Source organism: Rhinoderma darwinii (assembly GCF_050947455.1).
Source record: "Rhinoderma darwinii isolate aRhiDar2 chromosome 1 unlocalized genomic scaffold, aRhiDar2.hap1 SUPER_1_unloc_23, whole genome shotgun sequence".
Taxonomy (NCBI): Eukaryota; Metazoa; Chordata; class Amphibia; order Anura; family Rhinodermatidae; genus Rhinoderma; species Rhinoderma darwinii.
In genome coordinates this window covers 23,822-47,607 of record NW_027461660.1, presented here as the reverse complement: position 1 = coordinate 47,607, position 23,786 = coordinate 23,822, and the positions used below count along the sequence as shown (strand labels likewise).

Sequence of the window (23,786 nt, the reverse complement as noted above, 5' to 3'; positions counted from 1 at the left end):
CTCCCTCATTCTGCTTCCCCTTCCTTTCCCATAGACTTCTATAAGCAGCAGCGTCTGTGTGTCTCTCACCTAGTGGCACTAACTTCACATAAAATTTTCATGGATAAAACAGCTAAACTATAACAGTAAGTGAATTACAAAGTTGATATATATCAGGAATACTATTAGATACCACAAGTTGTTTGAAAAGTTAGGGTCCATTTAAAGAAAACATGTTCCAAAAAGTGTATAGTAGATTACAGTGGAGATCTGATTGCTTGATATTGCAGCCTAAGGTTGTACTACGGAAATATCCTGAAGACAACATGCCCCCTTGTGACATGTGTGCAGATTTGTCATGGGGACCTTGTGTGTTTTCTAATAGCTCCTCAATTATTGTCCCAGGCTCATATTAAATATAGAACTATAATGAGGATCTTTCTTCTCAGCGGTTATTATTACAAGATTTGTAATGGAAGAACCAAATAAATAACAAAAGTATAAAGGAAATGACCAAAATGTATGTGTTTTTTCATTTCGATTGACTCTTAAAATGATGTTTAACCAGTTGAGGACTGCCCACTGTGTACGTATGCTGCAGGTTTAAGTTTGCTGCCTGAGTGATTGAGCAGCTAAATGTCGCGTGCCCGGTCGTCAGAGACAGCCAGGGACCCTGAAAAGAAGACAAAAATTGTTTTTTACCACTTGTCTTCTCTGCACTCATGTACACAACGCTCAATGAGCGCTGCGGCCTCTTTTGATGCCGGTGGTCATGTGACTAGTCACATGAGCGCCGAGATGCCGGTAGTAGGAGGCTGCTGCTGTATCTAACTAGACCCAGCACAGCCCTATCAGTGACAATAGTCACGATAACAGGGTTGATCTCCCCTGCTGTAAAGCGCCAGTTACAGAGGAAAAGTATAGTGTAAAAAAAATAAAATGAAATAATAAAAGTTCCCCAAATGTCTTTTCTGATGGAAAGGCCATAAAAATAAAAGTTAAAAAATAAACAAAAATGAAGAAAAAATGACACATAAACCCCTACCCTAACGCATGGTCACCTACATGTACGTAAAAAGCGTTAAGGGGAAGTATGGAGCGCGCTCACGGGCAGAGCACGCTCCATACTCAACGGATGTCGGCTGTGTAATACAGCCGACACCTTACTGCAACGGGTAGAATCCAAGATCAGTTGATTCCGCCCGTTTAGCCCCTTAGATGCCGCAGTCAATTGCGACTGCAGCATCTAAGGCATTAGAAAAAGGGTCCGGCCAGCTCAAAAACCTCATCGGTCTTCCCGAAACGCGATTGCACGAAGCTGATGGTTGTCATGGCAGCCTGGGGGCCTAATGAAGGCGCCCAGGTCTGCCATTTCTGTACTCCCACGAAGTCCTGCCAGATGCCTGTAAGAATAAATGATATACTGCTATACATTATCGTTGCAGTATACACAGCAAGTGATCGCTAGTTCAAGTTCCCTGGAGGGGGGCGGGGGGGCTAATGAAAAAAAAAAAAAAAATAAATAAACTGTAAAAAATAAAAAACTAAAAGTTACAAAAAACCAAAACCTTTTCCCACCTGTTCTCTAAAGTAATGTTAACAAAAATGAAAATGAACATAACTGGTATTACCACATCCGTAAAAATGTAATCTATTACAATCTAATGTTATTTAACCCGCACGGTGAACGCAGTACGAAGAATAAAAAATTGTAATTAAAGACGCCATAATTGTTGTCTTTTTGTCACCCCAAGAAATCTAATAGAAAGTGAAAAAAAATACACATGTATCCCAGAAAGGTATTAATAAAAACTATCGCCCCACAAAAAATAAGCAATCACACCACCCAATCAAGCACATTTTTTCCAATAAGATGTAGTTTTATCTCTAAATTGTTCATTTTCTTAACAAATAAAGGAGAAAAAGCACCCCAACATTTGTAAGGAAAATTCTCCAGAGTACGGAAATACCCAATATGTGCTCATAAACTGCTCAGAAGGGAAGGAGCACAGATTTTGATGGATTAGTTTCCTAGCCCCATGTTGCATTTGCAAAACACCTTTGGGACCAAAACAGTGGAAACACCCTAAAAGTGACCCCATTTTGGAAACGACACCGCTTAAGACATTTATCAGAGGTTAGGGATGTCACGATACCTGAATTTGGACTTCGATACCGATACCAAAACGATACTTTGCCAACAGTAATTAAAAAAATAAAAAATTCTTCCATTTTCTGTTGTGAGGCATGAGGTGTTATTGAATTTTGAATGTGCCTCACATTAATAGTAATTAACCCCATCATGTTTCGCAGTCATAATTGGTTAATATGTGAGGTACATGATGGGGTTAATTACTAGTAATGTGAGGAACATGGAGGTTAAATTCATCACACCTCGTGCCCCACAATAAGTGAAAGAAAGCAGTTTTTATTTTATTTTTTTACAGCGTACACATAATAAATGACGGAATTTTTTTTTGAGGAGGTTATTACGGCCGCGCTAATACCGAATATGTGTATTTTATGTATTGAGACTTAGTTGAATGTTTATTGTAAAAATAATGTATGTATTTTTTTTTATTTAATATTACTTTATGTTTTTACTTTATTTTTTAAACTTTAATGTACTGGCATATATCTATATGCCAGTACATTAGCCTGTGTACGGATAGTACACAGGCAGTTGTTAGGGCATACTGAGGTATGTCCTAACAACAGGAAATATGGTAAGATAGCCCTGGGGTCCTTCAATGGACCCTGGGCTGTCTGCCTATATATGGTATGTCCCTCAATCTCGTCACAGGAATTCCCTGTGACGCGATCCAAAGTGCATCCCCCCTGCTCATTTTTCCCTGAATGCTGCAGTCAGCTTTGATTGCAGCATTCAGGTGAATAACGGTGCAGATAAGAGGTTTCCCTGATCTCCGCCGGCGGGGATGTGTAATACAGCATTGACCCGCTCCTGACATTAAAAGCATCTGCGGTCAGCATGAAGTGATGCGGCAGGCGCTGCACTAATGAGCGACGGTGCAGGCACTCAAGATAGAACATAGGGGTGTTTTGCAGTGCGCCCGCCATGTTCGGTCTTCATTGACGGCAATCATTAGTACAGCGCCGGCAGCATCACATCATCCTGACGGCGCGCACTTGTTGTCAGGACTCAAAGCGGGGCGATGGCTGTATTACACAGCCGCAGCCCCGCTCTCATACATTCATGTATTACTATACTGAGCTGTGCGGCCGCAGAGCTTAGTATCGAAATACACGAAATAACGGTATCGAACCGTTTGGGGATGAACAGTATCGAAGTTTCTATGCATCGTGCATCCCTATTAGGAGTGTAGAGCATTTTGACCCCACAGGTGTTTTCCTGAAATGAATGTGCTCCGGATGGTAAAAAGTGAAAATTGCAATTGTTCCACAGATATGCCATTTCAGAGTCCAATATGTTGTGCCCAGCTTGTGCCACTAGAGAAACACACCCCAAAAATTGTTAAAAGGTTCTCCTGGTTATAGCAATACCATATATGTGGTAGTAAACTGCTGTTTGGGCACACTGTAGGGCTCAGTATTGAGGCAGCGTCTTTTGGCGCCTGGATTTGGCTTGGTAGTAGTATGGTATATGTAATATGTGAGGATTACATCAGGGTATATGTAATCTGTGCAGTACATAAGGGCATATGTAAACCGTGTGGAGTACATCAGGGCATATGTAATATGTGCGGAGTACATCAGGTATATGTAATATGTGAGGAGTACATCAGGATATATGAAATCTGTGAGGAGTACATCAGGATATATGTAATCTGTGAGGAGTACATCAGGGTATATGTAATATGTGAGGAGTACATCAGGATATATGTAATATGTGAGGAGTACATCAGGTATATGTAATATGTGAGGAGTACATCAGGGTGTATGTAATATGTGAGGAGTGCATCAGGATATATGTAATCTGTGAGGAGTACATCAGGGTATATGTAATATGTGAGGAGTACATCAGGGTATATGTAATATGTGCGGAGTACATCAGGGTATATGTAATGTCAGGAGTACATCAGGATATATGTAATCTGTGAGCAGTACATCAGGGTATATGTAATATGTGAGGAGTACATCAGGATATATGTAATATGTGAGGAGTACATCAGGGTATATGTAATATGTGAGGAGTACATCAGGGTATATGTAATATGTGAGGAGTACATCAGGGTATATGTAATATGTGAGGAGTACATCAGGGTATATGTAATCTGTGAGGAGTACATCAGGGTATATGTGATATGTGAGGAGTACATCAGGGTATATGTAATATGTGAGGAGTACATCAGGGTATATGTAATATGTGAGGAGTACATCAGGGTATATGTAATATGTGAGGAGTACATCAGGATATATGTAATCTGTGAGGAGTACATCAGGGTATATATGTAATATGTGAGGAGTACATCAGGGTATATGTAAGATGTGAGGAGTACATCAGGGTATATGTAATATGGGTGGAGTACATCAGGGTATATGTAATATGTGAGGAGTACATCAGGGTATATGTAATCTGTGAGGAGTACATCAGGGTATATGTAATCTGTGAGGAGTACATCAGGGTATATGTAATATGTGAGGAGTACATCAGGGTATATGTAATATGTGAGGAGTACATCAGGATATATGTAATATGTGAGGAGTACATCAGGATATATGTAATATGTGAGGAGTACATCAGGATATATGTAATATGTGAGGAGTACATCAGGGTATATGTAAGATGTGAGGAGTACATCAGGGTATATGTAATATGGGTGGAGTACATCAGGGTATATGTAATATGTGAGGAGTACATCAGGGTATATGTAATCTGAGGAGTACATCAGGATATATGTAAACTGTGAGGAGTACATCAGGGTATATGTAATATGTGAGGAGTACATCAGGGTATATGTAATATGTGAGGAGAACATCAGGGTATATGTAATATGTGAGGAGTACATCAGGGTATATGTACTATGTGAGGAGTACATCAGGGTATATGTAATCTGTGAGGAGTACATCAGGGTATATGTAATACGTGAGGAGTACATCAGGGTATATGTAATATGTGAGGAATACATCAGGGTATATGTAATATGTGAGGAGTACATCAGGGTATATGTACTATGTGAGGAGTACATCAGGATATATGTAATCTGTGCGGAGTACATCAGGGTATATGTAATATGTGAGGAGTACATCAGGGTATATGTAACATGTGAGGAATACATCAGGGTATATGTAATACGTGAGGAGTACATCAGGATATATGTAATACGTGAGGAGTACATCAGGGTATATGTAATATGTGAGGAGTACATCAGGGTATATGTAATCTGTGAGGAGTACATCAGGGTATATGTAATACGTGAGGAGTACATCAGGGTATATGTAATATGTGCGGAGTACATCAGGTATATGTAATATGTGAGGAGTACATCAGGATATATGAAATCTGTGAGGAGTACATCAGGATATATGTAATCTGTGAGGAGTACATCAGGGTATATGTAATATGTGAGGAGTACATCAGGATATATGTAATATGTGAGGAGTACATCAGGTATATGTAATATGTGAGGAGTACATCAGGGTGTATGTAATATGTGAGGAGTGCATCAGGATATATGTAATCTGTGAGGAGTACATCAGGGTATATGTAATATGTGAGGAGTACATCAGGATATATGTAATATGTGCGGAGTACATCAGGGTATATGTAATGTCAGGAGTACATCAGGATATATGTAAACTGTGAGCAGTACATCAGGGTATATGTAATATGTGAGGAGTACATCAGGATATATGTAATATGTGAGGAGTACATCAGGTATATGTAATATGTGAGGAGTACATCAGGTATATGTAATATGTGAGGAGTACATCAGGGTGTATGTAATATGTGAGGAGTGCATCAGGATATATGTAATCTGTGAGGAGTACATCAGGGTATATGTAATATGTGAGGAGTACATCAGGGTATATGTAATATGTGCGGAGTACATCAGGGTATATGTAATGTCAGGAGTACATCAGGATATATGTAATCTGTGAGCAGTACATCAGGGTATATGTAATATGTGAGGAGTACATCAGGATATATGTAATATGTGAGGAGTACATCAGGGTATATGTAATATGTGAGGAGTACATCAGGGTATATGTAATATGTGAGGAGTACATCAGGATATATGTAATATGTGAGGAGTACATCAGGGTATATGTAATATGTGAGGAGTACATCAGGGTATATGTAATCTGTGAGGAGTACATCAGGATATATGTAATATGTGAGGAGTACATCAGGGTATATGTAATCTGTGAGGAGTACATCAGGGTATATGTAATATGTGAGGAGTACATCAGGGTATATGTAATCTGTGAGGAGTACATCAGGGTATATGTGATATGTGAGGAGTACATCAGGGTATATGTAATATGTGAGGAGTACATCAGGGTATATGTAATATGTGAGGAGTACATCAGGGTATATGTAATATGTGAGGAGTACATCAGGATATATGTAATCTGTGAGGAGTACATCAGGGTATATGTAATCTGTGAGGAGTACATCAGGGTATATGTAATATGTGAGGAGTACATCAGGATATATGTAATATGTGAGGAGTACATCAGGGTATATGTAAGATGTGAGGAGTACATCAGGGTATATGTAATATGGGTGGAGTACATCAGGGTATATGTAATATGTGAGGAGTACATCAGGGTATATGTAATCTGTGAGGAGTACATCAGGGTATATGTAATCTGTGAGGAGTACATCAGGGTATATGTAATATGTGAGGAGTACATCAGGGTATATGTAATATGTGAGGAGTACATCAGGGTATATGTAATATGTGAGGAGTACATCAGAGTATATGTAATATGTGAGGAGTACATCAGGGTATATGTAATATGTGAGGAGTACATCAGGATATATGTAAGCTGTGAGGAGTACATCAGGGTATATGTAATCTGTGAGGAGTACATCAGGGTATATGTAATATGTGAGGAGTACATCAGGGTATATGTAATATGTGAGGAGTACATCAGGGTATATGTAATCTGTGAGGAGTACATCAGGGTATATGTAATATGTGAGGAGTACATCAGGGTATATGTAATATGTGAGGAGTACATCAGGGTATATGTAATATGTGAGGAGTACATCAGGATATATATATATATAATCTGTGCAGAGTACATCAGGGTATATATAAACTGTGTGGAGTACATCAGGGTATAATAAGAGGGTATAATAATGGGGTAAATAATACAATTATCCATAGATGTGGGTTACGCTGTGATGCAATCCTTTATGCACAGGCCGGTGTCGCACTGATAAATGGTGTCCTTACTTATCCCCCTCTGCGTAGTTTGGGGAATTTTGCTGGGAAAGTGTTGTCCTGGTATAATACGGGCGCCCTCGCTTCCAGCAGATATGTTTGGGCCCTTCTCTTTGTGGTTCCCAAATATTAGAGCCCTGATAATCACCTCCTGATACAGAAGGAAAGTTCCCATCGGACCGGTTCATCTGCATATTTTTTCATCTTCGACTAATGGGAGCCATATCTTTATTTTTTCATAGGACGTAGTGGTTTGGGGGCTTTTTAGTAATACCATTGTGGGGTACATGCAACTTTTTAAACACATTTTATTCCATTTGTTTTAGGCAAACTGATCAAAAAACAGCAATTTTGTTTTAAATGTGTGTTCACTGTTCTGTATAAATCACGTTATCTTTATCCTGCGGGTTATTTTTATTTTATTTTGTTGATTGAGCAGAGTAAAGGCTTATTTTTCGTGGGCGAGCTGTAGTTTTTATTGGCACATACGACTTTTTGATCACTTTTTATTACATTATTTTTTAGCGCTAAAGTGACCAAATAAACAGCGATTCTGGCGGTTTCATTCATTTTTTTTACGGTGTTCACCATGTGATTTAAATAATGTTATATTGTAATAATTCAGACTTTTTACGGATGCGGTGATACCAATTTTGTTTATTTTTTACAATACTTTAAGAGGAAAAGTGGGAAAAGGTTTTTTTTTATTTTTGTACACCACTAAAAAAAATTTACTATTTTTAACACTTTTTATTAGTCCCTGCATGGGGTTTGGACCAGCGATCGTCAGACATACTAAGGTATTGAATTATTGTCATTTTTACAGGCTCTAAGTCTAGTGTATGACCAAATTCATACATCACCTTGTAGAGAACTTCTATGTGCAGTCACAGCTCCCTCAGGTCCTGCACTATGTATAACACATTGTCTGACGTGTTACTGTAATGTAGAACTAAGGAGGAACCCCACCTTACCAAACCTCCCAATTCACTTTCTAATATCATTATTACTGACCTGTGGTAACACCTCCTGGAATTTCCTCCTCCACTTCACTCTTACATGGTTGATCGCCCCTCACCCGCTCTTCTTCTGCTTCATGCTCGGCTTTACTATTAGTCAGATCTTCCCCCTGATTTCACATATGGAACAATTCAGTACAATACAGCAGAGTGCGAAGAATCTAACAGATCAACATAAGAAACCACCAAAATCTATGACCCCATGACCAAAAAGCTCCACACCCCCCTATATAGATCTGGTATAGGGCTCAGCTTCATCTACCTGATGATTCTCTGGCACATTGTGATTTTCCTCTGGACAGTCCTGGGAATACAGAGGACTGGGACATTTCTCTGGTGGATTTCTCCTACTGGATCCATCTGTAGGAAACACGCAGTGGCGGAATAGATTATTTACATGGGATGATATGAGAGTAGTATCTAGGTGATTCACTGTGTATAAGATAGCAAATGTAGTTCAAAAATGTAAATATATATTCACCGCCTGATAGAACGATTAAAAATAAATTTTATTATTAAATTGATAAAAGATATGGCTCAACCAGCCATTATTTCCAGAAGCAGGCAAAAGCAAGTGATTGGCGACAGTAGAGGTGTACCAGAGTGAACGAAGTTTCTCAAACACTCCAGGACCACCCTCCCTGCTTATTGTATAGTATTTCGCTACACCCTTGCCAATAGATAACAATCTATCCAGATCCAACGCGTTTCAGCAACACATCAAGAGTGATGCCTCATCAGGGATTACTAGATAGCAAGTTCAATTAGAATTGTTAGATTTCAAAAAGCTGGATAGCACTGTATATGTGCAGATTTTAGCCTCCAGACGCGTGAACGGCTCTGATACAATGACCGCACACGCGCCCGGGAAGCTGCAGGCTTATACGATTGAGAGCCCGCCCTCATTCCAATCGTCACCGGGGCACCCGCCAATCCGCATGTAACACGCACATTGTGACGTGCCGGAGGCGGCGCCTCACGATACAGACGACCAATGAGGGTATCTGGACGACAAGCGTCCATAGTTACTTAGGGGACGCTAGACGCGGCTCCTAAACTGCTGTCAACATCAAAAAACAAGGAATGGATCAAGAACGAATGTCCCTCCTATCACACATAGCACTGTCCCCAAACAAGCGGGGCAGTGTGAGGTGGAAGAGATATGTATCACGGGAGTCGTCAAGAGGAGACTGACCCCCAGTAATTCCATAGTTGCCTAGCAACTTATCGTTACCCTCCTAGCCAGGGATCAGACTCAGATAGAGGATGGATATAGCCCATTATCCCAAGGATTCTGCATAGCAGTCCTATACGAGCATCCTCCCAAAAACGGAGGATGCCCGGCAGAGGAGAAACTCCCATACATGGTTGCTCCCTTGATCTCAAGGCGCATACAAAGTGAATAGAAAGGAAAAAAGTCAGCAAGTGGAGAACAATGCAGCCACAAATCGCAATAGAAACCGCATAGTGTGAACAGGGACTGAAATACCATTTATCAGTCAAAATATAATATATTGATATATTCACAGAGACATCCCAAATTCTCAGAGATGCCATTGTCAGTCAAAATACTATATGTTGGTATATTCTCAGGGAAAACTGGGAGTAACCAAAATCACAACTTGTCACAACTAGGCACACATAGCTCGACAGAGAGGAATGAGAAATAAGAGGCACAAAGTAACTAGAGAAAACAAGAATAGGAGATTTGTTCATTCAGTCCATGGGGATTAATGGTCTGCATCCTAAAAATCCATTCAGCCTCCTTTTGTAGAATTTTCTTGTCCAGATCCCCCCCTCTCGCGAGCGGTCTGACATATTCAATTCCCTGAAAGCCAAGAGCAGTAGCATCCCCATCGTGACAGGACCATACGTGTCTTGATACCGGGGTGTCCACCTTCCTTCTGACATCCCCAATGTGGTCACGGATCCTTCTCCTAAACTCCCTTTTTGTTTTACCCACGTACTGTAGACCACATCTACAAGTAATCATGTATACAATGCCTTTCGTTTTACAGTTGATGTATGATCTGTTGTCAAATGTTTTACCAGTTTTCGTGCTTTTGAAACTACTGCTACATATAATGGACACACATGCTTTGCATGTTCCACATCTATAGGTACCTTTTAGACTGTTCTCCAACCAAGTACTGCATTGTGCCTGTGATAGTAGATGACTATGAACCAATCGGTCCCTAAGGTTCCGTCCCCTCCTGTATGTAATAAGCGGGGAGTCTCCTACCAGGTCCCCCACATCGGGGTCTGCCTTAAGGATGCCCCAGAACCGCTTAAGGACTTCCCTCACCTCTCTACTGGCAGAGTCAAAAGTACCGATCACTCTGATCGACTCTTCCTCCACTATCTTTGGTTTAGGGTTCAGGAGATCGTTCCTGTTGCAACCCAAGGCATTTTGATATGCCCCTTTCAGTACATCCCTGGGGTACCCCCTATGTCTGAATCTATTCTCGAGGTCACGTGCAGATACCCTAAAGTCCGAAATGGTGGAACAATTTCTCCGTGCCCTGAGATACTGGCCCTTCGGTATTCCTCTCTTCAGGCTAATTGGGTGCCAGCTTTCCCAGCGCAGTAAGCTATTGGTCGCAGTCTCTTTGCGGTACATATTCGTCTGTAACATCCCTGTGTCAGTTTTGGAGATCAGAATATCCAAAAATGTAATTTTGGTGTCTTGGATTTCAGATGTAAAAAATAGACCCAATTCATTGGCGTTCAGTATCTCCACAAACTCCTGAAAATCCCGCCTGGTCCCTGTCCACAAAATCAGAATGTCATCTATAAATCTAATCCAAAGTAAGATAGATGATGACCATTTATCCATAAGGTCACTGAACACAACCTCTTTTTCCCACCACCCCAGGTAAAGATTGGCAAAGGTAGGTGCACAGGGACTACCCATGGCCACTCCTCTGAGCTGGTGGTAAATCTTCTGATCAAATAAAAAGAAGTTGTGTTCTAGACCAAATCTCAACTGTTCAATGGTAAATTTATTATGGGCCTGATATTGTATCCCTTTATCCATTAGGAAATATTCAATGGCTCTACAACCCTGATTATGTGGGATGGAGCTATACAGGGACTCAACATCTAAAGATGCCAACAAAACATCGCCATCGCAGCGTATACCCTCCAGTCTTCTCAGTACATCCATGGTGTCCCTCACGTATGATGGCAGGGACACCACGAACGGCCTGAGGACCTGGTCCAGGTACAAACTCGCATTCTGCGTAAGGCTGTCAATCCCCGATACAATGGGGCGACCTTTCAAGGGATTCACCCCCTTGTGTATCTTGGGCAGGCTATAAAATGTTGCCATTTGAGGGTGCTCCTTAAGTATAAAATTCATCTCTCTGTCATTAATGAGATTGGCTGATTTCGCTGGACCAAGGATGTTCAAAAGTTTACCTTTAAAGTTTGCAGTAGGATTGCTGGTAAGTACCCCATAACAATTGCGATCATCAAGGATGTCATGGCACATCTTTCTATATTGTGGTCGATTCATCACCACAATATTCCCCCCTTTGTCAGAGGGTTTTATAATGATATTATCATCTCTTTCTAGAGATAGTAGGCCAGCCATCTCATTGCTAGAAATGTTAGAACAGTGTTCTCTTTGGTTGATCAATTTTAGCTGATCCTCAACCACCTTCACAAAGACATCAAATCGGTGTGTTGTCACTTAGGGGTGCATATTTTGTAGATGGAACCCGTAATTCGGTAAATGGGCCCTTGCCCTCCTCCCTGTGACCCTCCTCCCACAAACCCTCCAATAGTCTAAAATGTGGGAGATCTTCCTCCATGATGCCCAGCTCAAGACATTGTCGTTTATTATGCATTTTAAAAAACTTTTTCCATTTCAATTTTCTAGCAAAAAGATTCAAGTCCTTGACCCAAGTAAAGGGAGCGACCATGTATGGGAGTTTCTCCTCTGCCGGGCATCCTCCGTTTTTGGGAGGATGCTCGTATAGGACTGCTATGCAGAATCCTTGGGATAATGGGCTATATCCATCCTCTATCTGAGTCTGATCCCTGGCTAGTAGGGTAACGATAAGTTGCTAGGCAACTATGGAATTACTGGGGGTCAGTCTCCTCTTGACGACTCCCGTGATACATATCTCTTCCACCTCACACTGCCCCGCTTGTTTGGGGACGGTGCTATGTGTGATAGGAGGGACATTCGTTCTTGATCCATTCCTTGTTTTTTGATGTTGACAGCAGTTTAGGAGCCGCGTCTAGCGTCCCCTAAGTAACTATGGACGCTTGTCGTCCAGATACCCTCATTGGTCGTCTGTATCGTGAGGCGCCGCCTCCGGCACGTCACAATGTGCGTGTTACATGCGGATTGGCGGGTGCCCCGGTGACGATTGGAATGAGGGCGGGCTCTCAATCGTATAAGCCTGCAGCTTCCCGGGCGCGTGTGCGGTCATTGTATCAGAGCCGTTCACGCGTCTGGAGGCTAAAATCTGCACATATACAGTGCTATCCAGCTTTTTGAAATCTAACAATTCTAATTGAACTTGCTATCTAGTAATCCCTGATGAGGCATCACTCTTGATGTGTTGCTGAAACGCGTTGGATCTGGATAGATTGTTATCTATTGGCAAGGGTGTAGCGAAATACTATACAATAAGCAGGGAGGGTGGTCCTGGAGTGTTTGAGAAACTTCGTTCACTCTGGTACACCTCTACTGTCGCCAATCACTTGCTTTTGCCTGTTTCTGGAATAATGGCTGGTTGAGCCATATCTTTTATCAATTTAATAATAAAATTTATTTTTAATCGTTCTATCAGGCAGTGAATAGTATCTAGGTGACCCTCAAAACAGGTTTGTCTTTACAACGAATGAAAGTCCCCCCCCCCCTCTTACACTGCTGATCAGCCATTACATCCGTCTCCTCTTGTGCTTCATCTTTAACTTCAACCTTAATATGAATCAGATCTTCACCCTAAACAGACAAAAAAGAAAAAATGTAAAATGAAACTGGGTTCAATGACTTTATAGCAGAGTTGTAGTTTGGTTCTCCAGCACACGGGGCAAAGATTCAGTTTGCCCCCCCCGCCCCCAACATCTCTTTCTACCTCGCCATCATTGCTTTCTCTACCAATCAATGAGGTGTCATTTATATAAGTAACTCGAGTATTTTACATCGTACATTTTACAAGCGATATAAATTCTAGAAGGGAGTTACCAGAACAATAAATGAAAATAGAATAATTTAAAGAGGTCAGTGCCGGACTACAACAGATTGTATAACGGAGGCTAATGAGACTACATGGTGACATAATGAACAGCCTTCTCTCGTAGATAGTGTCACCCACCCCTGTAGTTACAAGGTTCGGATAGACTTAGGTAATGGTGTGGGTGCATTAGTAGGGGGCTAACCCGATCCAATAGAGAAAAAGTACTATGCACACCAATATGGAGTTATTTATCCAAACAAATAATTTATTTATTTATAGCCAGTGACAGTGCGACGTTTCGGTCAATACCATGACCTTCCTCAGGCACTATAGAATTAACAAAATTTATAGAAGTATAGATTCCGTAATAAGTGGTACAGAATGTCATCAGTAACAATAAAATCAATTATGTACAGATCACAGATGTATATAAATCTTCATATGAAGCAATATCAGTAGTAAGTGAGTACTGTAAGATCTATGTGACACAGGTTACTGTAGTTCAAACAAATAATGAAAACAAGAAAGAAAAAAGTAACGTTTTCACTGAGTAAAACACACATTGTAGATTTTCAGCTATGCATAGAACAGTGCGTTTTGTACAGAAAAAAAATCTTACATTGCAAGGAGAGGTTGCCGGTCATCAGACAAGACATAAATGTTCAATAACAAAATGCTGGTGGTAAATGTGTAATAATTAGCAATGTATAGTAATCATCTGAAAAGGTGGAAAAGGAAAATACAGGCAGACCAAGAGATATATAGACCAGTATATATAGTTGACAAGTAACAGTGGATGGATCTAGGTATAGAAAGTCTGATCCATAGTATAGAGATGTGTTATCAAATGAACCACATAATTATGTATAGGGAATTTACCTTTCGTCAATGCTTTATCCTGCGTGGATGGCGCTGTAAGCTTGGCGGGTAACCGCTATAGTGTGGCGCTACAGGAATGTCAGAAAACCCCTCTGTTATGTATCCAGCTGTGCAGTCACATGGCGTGCTTGGAACGCACATGTGAAACGCACCATGACCGGATGTTGTCTTTCAGACCGGAAGTTGTCATAGCTATATGCAACGTGCTGCTCGTAGCCGGTGTGTGTACACATGGCTAATTTTCATATTGCCTATGTTAGAACGGGGAGAAGAAAACCACAGTGCTGGGAGTACCAGCTGACTAGAAGGTAAGACAAATTAACCCCTTAACGCCGAAGGACGGATATATCCGTCCTCAGCAGCTGCTAGTTCGCGCAGGAGGACGGATATATCCGTCCTGTGATCGCGCGGGTACTGACAGTTTACCCACGCGATCAGCGGCAGGAGCACGGCTGTTATACACAGCCTGGCTCCTGCTGCAACTGCCGGAATCGAAGCACGCGCCGATTCCGGCAGTTTAACCCATTAAATGCCGCTGTCAACAGTGACAGCGGCATTTAATGTGTTTGACAGAGGGGGGAACTCCCTCTGTCTCCCGATCGGCGCCCCCGCAAACAAATCGCGGGTCGCCGTCGGGTTTCCATGACAGCCGGGGGTCTAACAAAGACCCCCAGGTCTGTCTTCAGCATCTGCCTGTTAGGCGATGCCAGAGGCATGACCTAACAGGTTGCCTGTCAGTTTTACACTGACAGGCAATAATGCTTTGGTATACGAAGTATACCAAAGCATTATATATGCGATCGGCATATCGCATAGTGAAGTCCCCTGGTGGGACTAAAAAAAAAAAAGTAAAACCGTTAAATAAAGTTTGTGAAAAAAAAAATAAAAAAAATTACAGTCAAAGTCAAATAAAACTACTTTTTTGCCCCAAAAAGTGGTTTTATTTAATAAAACGGTCAAAACAAATCACACATACACATATATGGTATCCCCGCGATCGTAACAACTTGACCAATAAAATGAACACATTAATTAAACCGCCGGATGAACGGCGTCCAAAGAAAACGCAAAAAACAACGGCAAAATTCTCTCTTTTCTCCCATTCCCCCCATAAAAAATAAAATAAAAGTTCATCTATAAGTCCTATGTACCCCAAAATAGTACTAATGAAAACTACACATTGTCCCGCAAAAATCAATCCCACGTACGGCCACATCGACGGAAAAATAAAAAAATTACGCCTCTTGGAACGCGGCGATGCAAAAACAAGTAATTTTTTTCTAAAAGGGTTTTTATTGTGCAAACGTAGAAAAAACATATAAAACCTTTACACATTTGGTATCCCTGTAATCGTGCCGACCCATAGAATAAAGTTAACATGTTATTTACGCTGCATAGTAAACGGCGTAAATTTATAACGTGAAAATTAATGCTGGAATAGCTGCTTATTTTCAATTCTCTCCTAAAATAAAGTTAATAAAAGTTAATCAATATGTTATAAGCATCTAAAAATGGTACAATTACAAAATACAACTCGTTCCGGAAAAAACAAGCCCTTATACGGCTATGTCGACGGAATAAAAAAAGAGTTACGACTCTTGGAATGCGACCGTGGAAAAACAAAAAATAATCCTTGGTCATTAACGTGCAAAATGGCCCGGTCATTAAGGGGTTAATGTCAGTTCAAACATGTTGTTGCTAAATGTTTGTTTGTGTAGTAGAGAGATAATAGTGCAGGAGTGAGTGCATGGAAGTATTAGATCTATTCAGAGATGATTGGAGGGATATAGAATCGGACTGTACGTCATCTAGGAGGAACCATGTCAGGTTGAAAGGATACATGGGTATGTAGTGTATTTTTCTTCCAGAGAAACCTTGAACAATGATTTTAAGTCTGCAAAAAAATTCTAGCTATATCATCTATACTAACTACTACCAATTTTTTTGCAGACTATAAAATAATTATGTGGTTCATTTGATAACACATCTCTACATCTCTATACTATCAACCAGACTTTCTATACCTAGATCCATCCACTGTTACTTGTCAACTATATATACTGGTCTATATATCTCTTAGTTTGCCTGTATTTTCCTTTACCACCTTTTCAGATGATTACTATACACATCTACAATGTGTGTTTTACTCAGTGAAAACGTTACTTTTTTCTTTCTTGTTTTCATTATTTGTTTGAACTACGGTAACCTGTGTCACATAGATCTTAGAGTACTCACTTACTACTGATATTGCTTCATATGAAGATTTATATACATCTGTGATCTGTACATAATTAATTTTATTGTTACTGAGGACATTCGGTACCACTTATTACAAAATCTATACTTATATAAATGTTGTTAATTCTATAGTTCCTGAGGAAGGTCATGGTATTGACCAAAGTGTCGCACGGTCACTGGCTATAAATAAATAATTTGTTTGGATAAATAACTCCATATTGGTGTGCATAGTACTTTTTTTCTACCCCCCCTGTAGATACTGCCACACCCCCCCTTGTAGATACTGCTATAAAAACAGCCCCTACTTGCAGATCCTACCACACCGCTCCCTTTGTAGATACTGCCAGACACCCCTAGTAGATAGTACTACACCCCCCTTGTAGATAGTGCCAAACACCCCCCCTGTAGATAATGCCACACCCCCGTTGTAGATACTGCCACACAGCCTCCCTTGTAGATACTGCCACACAACTCCTCTGTAGATACTGCCACACAGCTCCTCTGTAGATAATGCCACACAGCTCCTCTGTAGATAATGCCACACAGCTCCTCTGTAGATAATGCCACACAGCTCCTCTGTAGATAATGCCACACTCCCCACTGTAGATAGTGCCAAACACCTCCCTTGTAGATAGTGCTATACTCCCTCCCTGTAGATAGCGCCATTGGGGCTCCCTTTAGTAGTGGAATCCCTGCTCTGTCTGGAGGAGCCCCTGACGTCACTGTCCATATATGGATAGTGACGTCAGGGGCTTCTCCAAGAGCGGAATCCTTGGCCAGAGTGTTTTCAACAATCTGGCCGGGGTTTTTACTCCAGGAGGAGTCCCTAATGTCACTGTCCATATATGGACAGGGGTGTCAGGGGCTCCCTTTAGGAGCGGAATACCTGGCCAAAGCATCGGCAACTCTCTGGCCAGGAATTCCGCTCCAGGAGTAGTGAATGGCAGAGCAGGGATAGATTCCTGCTCTGCCATAATATTCAATTGTATCTGCGCCCTGAGGACGCAGATACAATTGAACATGGCAGTTGCCGGGACACGTCTCGGTAAATCTGGGACTCTCCCGGCAAATTCAGGATTGATGGCAACTATGCCCGTGCTGCCTAGCCCGGCGCCCCCCTACCTTCTTTCCTATTTGTGCCCAGGGCACATGCCCCCCCCCGCAGCTTTATAGATATATTTTAAAGAAAGCTTAGCGCCATCTACCTGATGATTCTCTGGCACATTGTGATTTTCCTCTGGACAGTCCTGGGAATACAGAGGACAGGGACATCTCTCTGGTGGATTTCTTCTACTGGATTCATCTGTTGGAAACACACAGTGACTGAATACATGACTACTGTATATCTGTCTATATATCACACACTTCCCTCTACATCTGCAATTCCATGTTTAAATAATCAAAGTCTAAAAGGTCGCGTCCTGAGAATTGCAGATACAGTTTAAAGGATATTTGCAGAGGATATTTATTAAGAGCTCCCTGCCAACCAAAGAAAAAAGTGCCCTGGTACGCCCTGGAACAATGACACCTCTGCTTATTAGGGAATTCTATATTTCAAGAGAGGGAACCCACAGTGAAGACACTTATCTTTTATTAGTCATACAAAGTACCTGTATTAAGGAAAACAACTACTCCAAGTTTTCTCTCCACAAGGGGTGGGAAACCACTGAGGTGTTGGAGGAAGCTCTACGGTTTTATAACACCAAGTTTCCTTTTACCTGGTGCAGTTATGAAGAATGAGAAAATAAAAATATATGATTACATTTAGTTAAAGAGGCTCTGTCACCAGAATTTGCAACCCCTATCTGCTATTGCAGCAGATCGGCGCTGCAATGTAGATTACAGTAACGTTTTTATTTTTTAAAAACGAGCATTTTTGGCCAAGTTATGACCATTTTTGTATTTATGCAAATGAGGCTTGCAAAAGTCCAAGTGGGCGTGTTTAAAGTAAAAGTCCAACGGGGCGTTTTTACTTCTTTTACTAGCTGGGCGTTCTGACGAGAAGTATCATCCACTTCTCTTCAGAACGCCCAGCTTCTGGCAGTGCAGATCTGCCACATCAGCACCAGAGGCTACAGTTGATTCTGCAGCAGCATCAGCGTTTGCAGGTAAATAGCTACATCGACTTACCTGCAAACGCTGATGCTGCTGCAGAATCAACTGTAGCCTCTGGTGCCGATGTGTCCTCGCTCGTCCGACACAATGCAGGACCTGTGAGTGACGTCACAGCGTGATCTCTCGAGAACACGCTGTGTCTGCACTGCCAGAATCTGGGCGTTCTGAAGAGAAGTGGATGATACTTCTCATCAGAACGCCCAGCTAGTAAAAGTATTAAAAACGCCCCGATGTACGCACATAATACACGCCGACTTGGACTTTTACTTTTAAACACACCCACTTGGACTTTTGCAAGCCTCATTTGCATAACTACAAAAATGGTCATAACTTGGCCAAAAATGCTCGTTTTTAAAAAATGAAAACGTTACTGTAATCTACATTGCAGCGCCTATCTGCTGCAATAGCAGATAGGGGCTGCAAAATCTGGTGACAGAGCCTCTTTAATGACCAAGCTATTTTTTACGTTTTTCCATCGTCGCATTCCAAGAGCTATAACTTTTTTATTTTTGCGTCTACATAGCTGTATAAGGTCTTGTTTTTTGCGGGACAAGTTGTATTTTTTAATAGCACCATTTTGAGGTACATATTATTTATTGATTAACATTATTTAACTTTTTTTTGGGTGGGAATAGAAAAAAAAAATATAAAAAAAAAAAAATAAAAAATCTGAAATTTTGCCACTCTTTTTTGCGTCCTAAATCTACGCCGTTTACCGTAGATTTTGTATGTTTTCTACTTTTACACAGTAAAAACGCTTTTTTTTCAAAATTATTTGGTTTTGTGTCTCCATATTTGAAGAGCTGTAACGTTTTTATTTTTTCGCCGATACAGTTGTATGAGGGCTTTTTTTGCGGGAAGACTTGTAGTTTTTATTGGTAACATTTTGGAGTAGATGCGACTTTTTGATCACTTTTTAATCACATTTTTTTAAAGTCGGGATTCACAGAAAACAGCAATTTTTCCATCGTTTTTTATTACATTTTTTACGGCGTTCACCGTGCGGATTAAGTAATGTAATAGCTTTATAGTCGGGGTCGTTATGGACACGGCGATACCAAATATGCGTAACTTTTTTACTTTATTTTGTTTTTTGTAAGAGGAAAAAGTGGGTTTTTCATTTTTTTTTTTTCAGTAACTTTATTAAACTTTTTTGAAACTTTTTTACTAGTCTCACTACGGGACTTTAATATGCGATCATCCGATCGCTATTATAATACACTGCAATACTTTTGTATTGCAGTGTATTACTGCCTGTCCGTTTAACACGGGCAGGCATCTGCTAGGTCATGCCTGCGGCATGATCTAGCAGGCATTCGCTACAGGCAGACCTGGGGGCCTTTATTAGGCCCCCGGCTGCCGTTGGAGACAGACACTCGGCGATCTTATCGCCGGGTGTCAGTGGGATGAGAGGGAGCTCCCTCCCTCTCTCCAAAAACCACTCAGATGCGGTGCACGCTATTGCGCACCGCATCTGAAGGGTTAAACGGGTGAGATCGATACTAATATCGATCTCACCCAACAGAGCAGGGACGCCCCCAACCCTCAGCTGCCTCTGGCAGCTGAGAGCAGGGAGATTTGACAGCTCCCTGCTCTGTTTACTTTATTCTGATGCAGTGCCGTAAAAAGGAATATGCATCAGAATAAAGCCCGTTAGTGGCCGCCGTGAAAAGGCGTATTGGCGGTCACTAACGGGTTAAATGAAGACGATTCACACTGTTCTCCTCAATATATACAATAATCAGCCATAACATTAAAACCACTGACAGGTAAAGTGAAGCACATTGATGATCTTGTGACAATGGCGCCTGACAAGGGAGGAGATATTTGGAAGAAAATTAACAGTTTTAAAAGTTAATGTGTTGGAAACATGGGCAGGCAAAAGAATCTGGGCGACTTTGACAAGAGCCAAATTGTGATGGCTAGACGACTGGGTCAGAGCATCTCCAAAATGGAAGGTCTTGTGGGGTGTTCCTAGTATGCAGTGGTTAGTACCTATCAAAAATGGTCCAAGAAAGGACAACTGGTGACACGGTCATTGATCTGCGTGGGGAAGAAAGGCCAGCCCGGCTGGTCCGGTCCCACAGGAGAACTACTGCAGAATAAACTGTTCAAAAACATAATGCTGGCTATGATTGAAAGGTGTCGGAACACACAGAGCGCCTCTCATTGTGGCCAGCCGCGTCTACACAAGCACCATTTTGCAAAAGCGCCTCTCATTGCGTCCAGAGCATCTACACAAGCACCATTTCACAGGAACCAGCATACTACAGTGCCTGAGGAAGGTCAAGGATATGACCGAAACGCTACTGGCAAATAATAAATGTCCTTGAACCTTGAAAATTACTCCCGTTGGTGTGTATTGTACCTTCTTCATACCATACTGGGTTGGGCCCCTACGTATGCACCCACCTGAGGACCTGGTGCTATCTAGCCCTCGATAAACTGGAACACAAAGAGCATTTCAGCTCACTGTATTTAGGGCTGCATCACTGCGGACTAGTCCTAGTGCTGATACCTGTCCTCTGGCAAAAGCTTCTACAATTGGCATCAGAAATGGACCATAAAGCAATGGAAGAAAGTTGCATGATCTGATCACGTTAACTTTTACATCAAACGAATGGCCGGGTGCGTGTGCGTCGCTTCCTGGGGAAGAGATGGCACCAGGATGCATTATGGGAAGAACTACTATAGAACAAATTGCAGATTGGCTAGCGGCTGAGGAAGTGAGAAGCTTTGGGCAATGTTCTGCTGGTAAAGCTTCGATCCTGGCATTCATGTAGATGTTATTTTGAAACATACCACCTACCTAAACATGGTCATATATCAAGTAAACCCCTTCATGGCAGCAATATTGTCAAGTGGCAGGGACCTCTTTCAACAGGATAATGTGCCCTGCCACACCGCAAAGATTATTCAGGAACGGTTTGAAGAACATGACAAAGAGTTCACGAACTTCATAGTGTTCAGTGCTCAAGGTGTTGACAAATTCCCCAGATTTCAATCCGATCGATCCTCTGTAGGACGCGCTGGTAAAACAAGTCCAATCCTTGGAGGACTCACAATTTACAGGACTTCAAGGATCTGCTGCTAACGTCTTGGTGCCAGATACAACAGAAATCTTCAGAGGTCTTGTGGAGTTCTATGCCTCGATGAATCAGAGCTGTTTTGTTGGCACGAAGGGGAAATACACAATATTAGGAAGGTGGTTTTAATGTCATGGCTGATGGGTGTATATCTTAGGCTCTGTTCAAAACTAGTTTTGAGCCTTCTGTCAGAGTTACACGTCAGTAGGACTCCCAACATATACCTTCCACGGAAGGCTGCAACGTATCTCACTGTATAGACTTACAATGAGACACGTTGCCTATGCAGCCCCTTTCCCCCCGCAGGCAGCGCTTCACTGAACAATACACGGTATAGGGGGAAAAGGGTGATTTTTACTACTCCCATGCGGAAGATGCAGTCAGTGTAACAGAGGTAAACAGTGATCACCGCACCTCGCCTTCACCTCTTCCATACTCCTCCTTGTTCCCCATATACTATGTATAGTTCATAGAAACAATGCCTGTTATGCTGTATGTATTGTCGTTTGTTCCCCTCTTGCAGCCACCTCATTCGGGGAGTATGTATTGTGCCCAGCTATGAGGTACAGGCTGGAAGTGGGGAGTGTTCTTGTCTGCGGCACGAGCACACCTAGGTGGACATGACTAAGCATGAGTCGGGGGCACGATATATACTGCTGTGCTGGTGTGGCGAGGAGAAAGGGATCACATCCACCATGCACACTGCAGGCTCTACTGCCTCTGTTCTAGAGAAGGTTATTCAAGGAGCAAGCTCAGGTCAAGCCTATCCCTCTTCCGATCCTTGGAGGCAGAGATACACAGTATTGCAAGGATTGAGTTCTCCCAGGGAAGCTGCAGTGAGAACTGTTCAGTTAAATCACTGGATCTTCTCACCTTATCCGTTTAACAGAGTCCTGTGACGGATGGCATATAGTGCCATCTGCCAGCTATAGGCTCCCATTGCAAAAAAAGTATATGTTTAGGGTACATGTTTTTTACTGGACCCCGCTGGAAGGAATAGTGTAGTGTACTACGCTATTCTATACGAAGGATAAAAAGATGGTTCAGTGAGACTCCTCAGGTAATGGTTCACGGTTTGGCCATAAGATTTCTGATATACAAAAGTATTAAAATAATCCTATGAGCCAGTAAAAGATGTGTATCAACTATGAATAATACGGTGCCAATGTATATGGCAGATAATACAATAATGTTTATTTATCCAAATACACCCTCAAAGAGGAAGAGACAAACCTCTTTGCCAAAGGATTATCATTCTGCCCAACGCAACAAGCAGATGAATTCCAATTATTTTTAGACCTCAATAATTTTTATTAGAAAAGTCACATTACAACGTCATTTTGCCATCGAAGCTGGGAAGCCTAAACAGATGGAAAATAGAATCAATTCAGAAGATCCCTACACACACCACGCAGTAAAGGGCAAATCAAGTTTTTATCCATTACACCACAGAGGCAATTTCCTCGAAACATTCTATACATTAGTTTCAAATGATATGAAAAACATTAATAGGAAAATAGTACCCAGTCAAAGTAATCTCAACAAAGTGGAGGAAAAAAAAAATAAATCACTGAAAGATTTGCAAAACAACAAAAACATAGGAATAAAATCAGCAGATAAGGGAGGAGGAATTGTGATACAAGACCGAGAGGTTTATGTTCAAGAAGCAGATAGAATACTATCTGACACAAAATATTATGAGTCTGATCCTACAGATCGATACGAGAAGGAATTCCTAAATCTAATAAAAATACATTTCGAAGAAGGTATTATAAATAAAACAGAAAAATCATTTCTAACAACAACAAATCCGGAAATACTATTCTTCTATCACTTGCCCAAAATTATAATATCGGGCATAAATTCACTTACTAGCCAACTTTCACATTATATTGATTT

At 41.4% G+C, this 23,786-nt stretch overlaps 1 protein-coding gene across 1 annotated transcript in view; it reads right to left on the bottom strand.

Annotated features, from left to right (window-relative positions):
* LOC142671118 (uncharacterized) overlaps positions 1-23,786 on the bottom strand; it is a 50,818-nt gene that overhangs the window by 3,563 nt on the left and 23,469 nt on the right. Inside the window, exons 5-8 of the mRNA XM_075847139.1 lie at positions 17,892-17,989; positions 13,256-13,334; positions 8,637-8,734; positions 8,370-8,484 (exon numbers count right to left, since the gene is read on the bottom strand). Coding sequence (XP_075703254.1) covers positions 8,370-8,484; positions 8,637-8,734; positions 13,256-13,334; positions 17,892-17,989 — 390 coding nt within the window. The remainder of the gene's footprint in view (positions 1-8,369; positions 8,485-8,636; positions 8,735-13,255; positions 13,335-17,891; positions 17,990-23,786) is intronic.